The following is a 10,255-nucleotide window of genomic DNA, read 5'->3' as shown; positions in this document are numbered from 1 at the left end:
TCATTGTTACAGACTGTTTACTGTAACTGTGTTTCGTGTCATCAGTTACTTCCCTTTTCTTCTCAGTAGGTATTAGCATCTGCTTTGCCAAGTTGGGTGGAGCTCTGAGTGTTGAAAATGTTTCTGGCACTACAGCTTTGACCTCTTCCATGGTAGGGTGATGCATTGCAGAACTGCCTGCCGCTGAAAAACAATCTAAGCACACGGTACAACAGCAAGGATTTGGAATGATGGCAGCTGATACAGTCAGCCTCAGCGTATGCATAACAAAAGTTGCATTGGTAGGAACCAAATGTTCACAATAAAACATCACCTTGTATGGTTATCTTGATGTGCCGTTAGATATTGAATTGTATTCTGCTTTTCATAGACATTTTTGCGTTGATTGATTTGACTCCTGTTCTGTGTTTATGTATCCTGTTTGGGCTTTTAGCAATATTATGAATTATTATATACAAAAAAAAAAAACAAGTGTGTGTATATATATATATATATACAGCATATACTAAACAAGAACGATGGTTTGATTCCTATGAGCTTGAATCCCTAAAAAACAAACACCCCCTTGAATAATTAAGCAATCAGCACCTTTTCTTTCTAAATGTTTAAGGATGTGGTTTGATAATCGTGCTAAAAATTGATGAACGCTCATAAATTAAAGACAGCTTTGGAGTGAAGGGTCATCATTAAAAACAAACTCCTTACCATGCGGCGGCTGACCGGATATGATTTAGAATTATGAATTTGAATGAAAAGACTTGGGATTGCGACTTGAGTGGCTCCTCCTCTTACACGTTACCCAGTGGGAGGGCTGCTTCTCCCCCTTCTCCCCTCTATTCGCGGGGCCCGGCGCCGGCGGGGCGCGGCGTCGGCGGGGCCCGGCCGCAGCGTGGCGGCGAGCAGCATCCAGCGGGGATCCAATGCGCCGCACCCAGACGCGCATGCCGCCCATTGGCCAAGAGCGAGCCGCTGTTTGGTTTGATTGGCTCGGTCCCTTTGACAGCGTTTCCTGTCGGCAGTCGTTCGCGCTCCCGATTAGTCAACGCGACTCGACCTTCGGACCAATCGCCTTTTGTATAGCCGGCGCCAGGGCGGGCCTCCCGGGTTCCTTTGCGTTTCGCAGGAGTCTGCAAGATGGCGGAGCGAGTGGCGAAGCTGCACGGGGCCGCCTCGAGATTAAAATGGTTTTAATGGGTAATTAGGAGTTCGGGCAGAAGGGAGCAATTGTTTCGTATATCGGTGAGTATTCCCACCGCCGGTTCTTGGTTTGTGTCGCTTAAAAATATGGAATATTTGCGGGCTCCTGCATGATGACTGTGGCTCGTTAGCCGTGATGATGGGGCCTGGCGCTGCTGCAGGTTCAACACGTACCGTTAAGCCCAGCCAGTGGAATTACATTTACAAATGGCATCATTTGCTATCAGCTTCTCTAGTAACTTGGAACGTGTGTGAAGACGTCGTCCTTGATATTGTAGCAAGCATTTCACTCTCAACAGGGCCGCCGTTAAGCGCGTTAACTCATTTTCTTTTCTGCCTTTCCCCCCCCACCCCCCGCTCAGAGGACTCCAGCTGAGGATGATCAGAGGCCAGACCCCGCATTAAGCTGAACGCATTGTGATTTCCAATAATTGAGACAGTGATTCTAAAAGCTGTCTACATTAATGAAAAGAACAATGTAGTCAGCTTAGCATATCCAACACTGGTAACGCGGGCTATACAGGGATGTGTTGCTGCATGTGTTCAGGAGTTACATTTAGTTTAAGTGTAAGCCTCCAAACGAGTCAGATTTAGGATTGTTCCACCTGTTCGTGTTGTTAGGTGCAGGGTCAAATAGAAGTAATGGAAATAGATGACATAGACGATATTCTACCCCCCCTCCCCTTGGAGCCGCCTGTCGATTTTGGCCAGGATGGCGGCAGAGCACCTCCACCACCTCCCCTGCAAACGTCCAGTGACGCAGAGGTAATGGACGTTAGCTCTGGTGGTGATGGATACACACACACCCCAGCAGGGAACGGGGACGAACAGTCCCAGCACCTTCAACAGCAGCCGCAGCTCCTTGCCAAAGGAGCCCTAACCTTCTGTAGCCACCTCTCAGATGAGGCCGCCCCCGGTGCCCCCTGCCCCAGGACGGCACGGCACGCGCCCCCAGTCACCAAGTTCCTCCCCAACCTCAAACTGCTTCGAGACGTTAAGATCCGCGTCAGCTTCACCGAGAGCAGCAGCAACAGTGCCAGCGCCAGTAAAGACAGGAAGGTGTTGTACACGGGCATAGGGCAGGAGGGTGCGGGTGGGGAAGCGAGTGCAGGAGCCCTGAATGGTGAGTTGCTAGCCTGCAGTGAGCTGGTGGCGGCGCAGGGTAGCTACAGCGTAGGGAACGGGGCGGTCGAAGGAGGCGGGTTGGAGGAGGTCGAGGTAGACATGGAGAACAAGGTAGAGTTTGCAGTGCTGGACGAGTTGGACGACTTCTGTGACAACTTCCTGGATCCCGATGAGGGCGAGCGCGGCGGCTTTAGGTCTGAGGTGATAGCGCAGCAAGAGCAAGCCGACGAGGAAGGCGTAACTTACTCCTACGAGGTACGTATTAAAAAAAATAATAATTGTCTTGACACCATCTGCTAGTTATGGTGCACACATTCGCCTGGTTCATCATTTTGTCCTATTTGTTGTTGCCAGACGTTTGATGCTGCTTGGACACAAGAATCTTCAGAAGTAATGAGGGAACTCTTAGAAGGACTTTTTTGTCCTTTCAGTTAAGGTTTTCAAGGGATTCATTTGGTGGTTTGCAGGGACGCTACATGGGACACATCCTTTCTTATAAACAAATGTCCAAAAATACATTGACGGATACAACGGGATTACCTAATGCTAAAAAAAAAACCTATCTATACATACACACATACATACATACATACATACATACACGATCAGCCACAACATTAAAACCACTGCCAGGTGAAGTGAGTAACACTGCTCATCTCGTTCCAATGGTATCTGTCAAGGGGTGGGATATATTAGGCAGCAAGTGAAGAGTCAGTTCTTGAAGTTGATGTTTTGGAAGCAGGAAAAATGGGCAAGTGTAATGATCTGAGCGGCTTTGACAAGGACCAAATTGTGACGGCAAGACGACTGTCAGAGCATCTCCAAAACGGCAGGTCCTGTGGGGTGTTCCAAGTATGTAATGGTTAGGACCAACCAAAAGTGGAAAACAGGTCAACTGCTGACAGGGTAATGGGCTTATTGATGAGTGTGGGGAGTGAAGTCTAGCCCTCTAGTCCGATCCCACAGAAGAGCTACTGTTGCACAAATTGCTGAAAAAGTTAATGCTGCTATGATAGAAAGGTGTCAGAACACACAGTGCATCACAGCTTGCTGCGTATGAGGCTGCGTAGCCGCAGACTGATCAGCGTGCCCATGCTGACCCCTGTCCACTGCCAAAAGTGCCTACAATGGGCACGTGAGCGTCAGAACTGGACCATGTAGTAATGGAAGAAGGTGGCCTGGTCTGATGTGTCACGTGGATGGCCAGGTGCGTGTGCATTGTTTACCTGGGGATACCACAGGACACCTTCAGCGGTCTTGTGGAGTCTGTGCCTTGACGGGTCAGAGCTGTTTTGGCGGCACATGGGGGAGTTACACAATATTAGTGGTAATTAGTGGTGGCTTTAATGTTGTGGCTGATCGGTGTATATCCCAAAGTTTTAGTGATAGATTCCAATTTATTTTGAGGCTTTTAAGGGCTGCCTGGACTGGAGTCCACAGGCCGTGTCTTCCGTCTCGGAGCTAACCGTCACCTCTTTCAGGAGGAGTTTGACAACGACGTGGACGCTCTGCTGGAGGAAGGCCTGCCGGTTGCCAAAAAGATGCGTCTGGCCGAGGACAAGTATGCCGGTGACAGTGACCACCCGTCGGATGGGGAAGGAGGCGTTCAGCCCATGATGACCAAAATAAAGACTGTCTTGAAGAGTGAGTGGGTGGATTTGCTGGTGTCAGTGTGCCGAGTTCTGGAAAGTGGCCAGGGTTTTTTTTTTTTTTAACGGTAATGGTGAAGGTTGTAGCATAACCTTCCTCGCAATCTGTTTTTGTAAAATTTTCTGAACAAGATGATGTACTGTGCTGCCCTTGGTGTCTTTCTACCCCCCCCCCCCCCCTTGAACTGTCACTAGGCAAGTTACCTTTCTGTTGATCCACATGATTGGAAAATTTTTCCGATGCAGGATTTGTTCTGGAAGGAAGGCTTTGCCCTTTTATCCACAAAATTCGCTGCTTTGAAGCTTGGGTTGTGGTGTTTATTTTCCCAACAAATATTGTAGTTTCATTCTTTTCAGCTGCTGAAACGGTGGTTAACAATGAGACATTTCTGTGTGTAGATGCCTGTCTATGGTTGTCCGCATGTAGTTTTTTCCTCAAATCTCTCATAGAAACTGTACCATTGTAGTGATTGTGCTCCCTTCTCTAAGGTCGGGGGCGGCCACCCACTGAGCCACTTCCTGACGGATGGATCATGACATTCCATAACTCGGGCATTCCAGTGTATCTGCACAGGGAGACCAGGGTGGTCACCTGGTCCAGACCATACTTCCTGGGCACTGGTAGCATCAGGGTGAGATGGAGCAATATAGTGGTCTCCATGTTTGGGTATTTTGAATAATACCACATTTTTTAGGTCTAGAAAATATACTACCGGCATTGTTCCCAATCACAGACTTGTAAATATAGTTTTTAAATTAAGAATTTTATCAGTCATATACTAATACCAGTCTTATGTTAACTTTATAAATTCTCCCGGCCAACGGACAGCTTGGAAAGTCACATTAAATAATTAACAACCTTGTTCTGCAACTGATCAGGTGAAAATTGTTACTCCAATTGAGAGATATCTTTCTGATTTGCAAATTAGTTTCTTTGGCAGGGAAAGGACCGTTGAAACACAGGGAAATGCCTAAAATATTTCAAGGGTGTAAAATGAGATCGGCACTTTATGTAGCACTGGTCCCAGATATGATTTGTAGATCCAGTAATCTTATGTTTTTGTAGTGAAGAATAATTGAGAGTTAAGTCACAAGCCCTCGATCATAGTCATTGTTTTCATGTCGTACACCACACTAAACTCTGACCTTCAAATGGGGAGAAATCAAGGATTATAAATGTATACAAACCCAAAAGCTTCCACCGACTGCAATGCATCGCAATCTATTCCATTCTCCCGGCACAGAAACACGACCCTCCCACCAGCAGCGTTCCCTGTCTGCACTACAAGAAAATGAAGGCGCAGGAGGAGCGGGAGCTCAACGGCGAGGTGACGCCCGCAGCCGAGGTGTCTCCCGCCAAGGCGGTCGATGAGGGCGAGAGGGCTGAGGAGCCGGATTCTACGGCCCAGGAGCAGGAGGATGGCCCCACCCCCACCCCACCCCCGGGTGACTCCTTGCCCGGCACGCAGGTCAAGGAGACCCGCGCCTTCGACACGGCCCAAGGAGCCCTGGGACAGGTCAAGGCCAAGGTGGAGGTGTGCAAGGACGAGTCCATAGGTGCGTGCTTGTTACGGTGTTGAAGGCAGCTCTGCAGGAGTTTTTTCATAATTTATTTTGATTTGACCACAAAGGACACTTCTTAGTAAGTCATATCAGTCCATATAAGTCATTTAGTCCTTTCACAGGGAAAATGTCTGTGGAGGAATCTTATTATGTAACCTTCATACATAAACAGTATATTAGCGCTGACACTATTATAATTATTCTGCAAATGTTGCAGTTTTGCACCGGTTCCCATAAATATTTTGATTCATCATTTAACTTTGTCTTTAAGTTCAGTAACCAACAAAAGGGGAAATATTTATTCAAGTATCAGCATGGCCATTGGAAAATACCACAAACAACTTTAGGATAGTTAAGCTAATTTGTTATGGTTTCTACTCTCTCCCATCGATGAAATTGTAAGGGGTTGCTGTTTAATATATTGTTTTCCTCCCATCGGCCCGTCGTCGCCCAGACATCGAGGAGTTCCGTGGTTACTTAGAGAAGTGTTTTGACTTTGAGCAAGTGACCGTGAAGAAGTTCCGCACCTGGGCCGAGCGCCGGCAGTTCAACAGGGACATGAAGAGGAAGCAGGCCGAGTCGGAGAGGCCCATCCTCCCTGCCAACCAGAAGCTCATCACCCTCTCTGTCCAAGACGCGCCCACCAAGAAAGGTAAAACCCCCACATAAACAGGCGTTTAATTACTGTTTAAAAGTCTGCCTGCGGGAAGAACCTCCCCCCAATCTGTTAACTGGTGTGTCAGTGTTCATATTTATTGTGTTGTTACTCGTCTGATGCCGAGCCTTGTGTCTGTCTTTTCAGAATTTGTTATCAACCCCAATGGAAAATCCGAAGTTTGCATCCTTCACGAATATATGCAACGTGTCCTAAAGGTCCGACCCGTTTACAACTTCTTTGAATGTGGTGAGTTTTCTCAAAGGGCTTTCCAAGATTTTGTACATTCTAAGTTATCTGAAATATCAGCCCTCTAAGGCAAGAAGATAATGGAAGAAGTACGCATGAATGTAATTATTTGTTACGAAATGACATTGTTCTGTTCCAACACTGGTTGACTTGTGACTTCATATCCCACAGAGAACCCAAGTGAACCCTTCGGTGCCTCAGTCATTATAGATGGAGTAACGTACGGCACAGGAACTGCAAGCAGTAAAAAACTTGCCAAGAATAAAGCTGGTGGGTTCTGCCAACTGTTAAGTTGTCCTAAGACTGTATATATGTCTGTTTGTTGTTGCCTTTTTTAGTTTTTATGCAGAAACATAAATGAGTGGCTTTTCCAACTGTTTTCCTGCAGCTCGAGCCACACTGGAAATCCTCATCCCTGACTTTGTGAAGCAGGCGTCTGAGGAGAAGCCTGTTGAGGGCGACGAACTGGAGGTAATCTTAGTGGCCGAGGACTCTTTTCAGTCTGTGCTTTAACGCAAAATATGCAGCTGTAGAACTATTGTCAGTGGGATAAGCAGTTGATTCTTTTGTATTTTGCCATCCACCAAAACGCTCCTGGTGTCATCAAGAAAGCGCTTAGCCCAATATGTGTGTTCTTAATTGAACGGTGTTCCCATCCACAGTATTTTAATCATATCAGTATTGAAGACTCGCGGGTGTATGAGCTGACCAACAAGGCAGGTCTCCTCTCGCCCTATCAGATTCTCCATGAGTGCCTTAAAAGGTAAGAACCGCCAGTCCAATCGGGGTGTGAGATCTCCAGCAAATAAAGCAAACGGCGTCTCTCTTCAGAGCCAATGTGTCTGTTTAGGAAGGAAACCTTTTCTATTTTATGCTCACAGAAACCATGGAATGGGAGACACCAGCATTAAGTTTGAAGTGATTCCAGGGAAGAACCAGAAGAGTGAATATGTGATGGCATGTGGCAAGCACACCGTGCGTGGCTGGTGTAAGTGCAAATGACAAGACCGTTTGAGTTCCTGTTGACTATTCATCCCTATAGTAACTATAAATTACAATTTATACCAGTATAAAGATTGACCTGTTTTTGCTGCTGAGCTCTAAGCTTCATGGCCTGAAGCCAGCTGCTTCTTTAGATGTGGGGCCTGCCGTGTGCTGCAGGTCATGGTCATGTTTGCAAATCTCTCCATCTGCAGGCAAGAACAAGAGGGTAGGCAAGCAGCTGGCGTCTCAGAAGATCCTGCAAATGCTTCACCCCCATGTGAAGAACTGGGGCTCCCTGCTGCGTATGTACGGCCGAGAGAGCAATAAGATGGTGAAGAAGGTAAGCTGAAGCAACTCAGGGGTTTGTGCATTAAGTTAGCTCTGTTGTGGAAAATTTATATCAGAAAGCTTCCTTTTTTATTTTAGCAACCCGTCTTCTAATTCATCCATCTTGATAGTTGTTAACAGGTAGCTACATTGAAAATATCTATCGTCTAATTATAAATACACTTGGTGAGTCAAGGTTTTTTCCCCTCCACCCTACAATTCCAGAGGGTTCCTTGCACATTTTTTTTGGATGGATATTCTGTCCCTTGTCTAGCTGCAGGTAATAAGCCAGGCGTGCTCTCACACTAATTTACTTCAAAACAAATCCTCCTTTTGCAGGAAAACTCTGACAAGAGTGTGATTGAGCTTCAGCAGTATGCCAAAAAGAACAAGCCAAACCTTCACATCCTGAACAAACTGCAAGAAGAGATGACCAAGCTGGCCAAGGAGAGGGTACAGACTGTTTACTAATCCTCCCATTTCAAATAGAATTTTCATCCACAGTGTATGATATTAACACTCAAGCATCATGATGTTGAAATGCAGCCTCATCTTACACATTCCAAACCTAATAAGCCACCTTGCCTGCCTGTTACAGGAGGAGACCAGGAAGAAGCCCAAGATGACCGTCATGGAGTCCGCCCAGCCAGGGAGCGAGCCCCTTTGCACTGTCGACGTCTAAGTCTAGAAAGCACTGAAGCCCAAACACTGTCATCAAACACCATCTTCCACTTAAAGTACACTTCAGAGTCAAAATGGCAATACCAGAAAACTCTCATCGAACCTCTCATTTCCCTATTCTTATGTTGCTTGGGGTTTAAAGGCGTAATGCACTTGCAAGACAGTAGAGCAACGTCTACCTCTCTAGATGTGTTCATCCAGCGATGCTGGCACAACTCCCAGGCGTGAACTTGATGAAAATGGCGCTTTTCATCTGTTACAAGCTAAGCTATCTACTTTAGTTCCTTTTTCAGCCATCTCAGTACAGAGTATGGTTGCGCTCAAAATCTTTAAAAAGGGATTGCTCACACTTGTACACTTAAACCATTCATTTTAATTGGGAAAACAAAGTGAAGTGTGTTGTTTGTTGGGTATTTTACTTGTTGGTGTTGAGTATTTGTAGGTGATAATAGCAAAAATGCTTTTTTTAAGACATTCTTTTGAATGGCCGATTTATGGCTTGGTTTGCACCGTAAAAATGTCTGTGGTGAATTGGTCACCACTTTGAACTATCTTTATGCATTTGTGTCCCAATGACGCCCCCGCATCTGATTTTGCGGTTGCCACAGAGAGTACTGCATTTTTCACAATATTGAGTAACTTACATGGACTTATTGCCTTTTGGAAACATATCAGCAGACTGCCGTAAAGGCTGCTCTGTCACGCTAGCATTTTGTTCTATACACTAGCAGTGCAGAAAACCGAAGCACAGGGCCACTTAGTACTGTAAAGGGTGCAAGTTAAGAGTTTGTGTTTAAGGTTTTTAAATGTAGGTCACTCTTCACCATGCTTAGCTTTTGTCGAGAACGAGCAATGCCATGCAATTCAACCGGTCGCTTGATAGTTAAGTTGCTTTGCACACCTTTTCATTTCCAGTGCCCTTATTGACTCGAGCTTCTTGTTGCCTTAGTTGATCCATTTCATGAAGGGCTCTGAGTGTACTTTGGACCTAAAAAAAAAAAAAATGCCAGTGGGAAGGGTAACTTGATGAAGCATTTATTTTTTAGCCAATTTAGTATTTTCATTGGTTAAATGCCTATTCGTCATTGATAACATTCAATTAAAAAAAATCTTGCCTAAAGCATGTGCATATTTTAATGTCTTAATGGATTGTGCATCATGCTCGTGTAGATTTGCCATCATTGTGACAGTTGATCGCGTGCCCAGATCCATCGTCTTTTCTAACCAGGAGCAGGACGATCTGCTGCCAAAATGCAGTCGGTACACTTACCTCAAACAAAAAGTGTCATTTTTAAGTCCAATAAAAGCTAAAGAAACCGTGCATACCAAAGCTTAAATTACAGTCTTATGCATTTTAGAGAACTTTAAATGTTGCTGAAAACTACATAGGATAAAGTATTTAAACAGGAAAACATAGATGCAATACCTGCTGGAACAAAATAGAAACTGCTGTGCACTCGTGAAGTATTTGGCCTGTGCTTATTCTTTCTTTTCTTGAATGTTCATTGCGTTGGTGAGTACTTCAGCTCGACGGCGGAGGGCTGTCCCAGTGCAGTAGATCGCTTGGAGAATGTGCTTTCCTTTTTTTTTTTTCCTTGTGTTCTGTCTTGCCAAGTGTGTCTGTGTGAAGAAATAAAAACCTGTTTTTAAAAAGATGGAGTTCTAATGGATTGTTCACTTGAGATGTTGCTGCCTAGAAAATGAAGTAATGATTGCAACTTGACTCGACTATGACTAAAGTGATATTTGTTATGCAAATAAATTGTCTTGACTAACTTGAATTGGTCCTGGTATTTTTTATTTTTTTTAATCATTCAAGTTTTAC

At 45.3% G+C, this 10,255-nt stretch overlaps 1 protein-coding gene across 1 annotated transcript; it reads left to right on the top strand.

Annotated features, from left to right (window-relative positions):
• Positions 1 to 1,150: 1,150 nt before the first annotated feature.
• dgcr8 (DGCR8 microprocessor complex subunit) lies at positions 1,151 to 10,211 on the top strand. The gene is made up of 14 exons (XM_080003993.1): positions 1,151 to 1,239; positions 1,560 to 2,577; positions 3,804 to 3,966; positions 4,461 to 4,603; positions 5,216 to 5,528; positions 5,989 to 6,186; positions 6,337 to 6,438; positions 6,610 to 6,708; positions 6,827 to 6,909; positions 7,101 to 7,201; positions 7,320 to 7,426; positions 7,635 to 7,762; positions 8,089 to 8,202; positions 8,348 to 10,211. The coding sequence occupies exons 2-14, from the start codon at positions 1,840 to 1,842 to the stop codon at positions 8,429 to 8,431; spliced, it is 2,373 nt and encodes a 790-aa protein (XP_079860119.1). The 5' UTR covers positions 1,151 to 1,239; positions 1,560 to 1,839; the 3' UTR covers positions 8,432 to 10,211.
• The last annotated feature ends 44 nt before the right edge of the window (positions 10,212 to 10,255 follow it).

Source organism: Zeus faber (genome assembly GCF_960531495.2).
Source record: "Zeus faber genome assembly, chromosome: 7".
Classification (NCBI taxonomy): domain Eukaryota; kingdom Metazoa; phylum Chordata; class Actinopteri; order Zeiformes; family Zeidae; genus Zeus; species Zeus faber.
The sequence above is the reverse complement of the archived record's forward strand: the minus strand, read 5'-3'. Positions and strand labels throughout refer to the sequence as shown.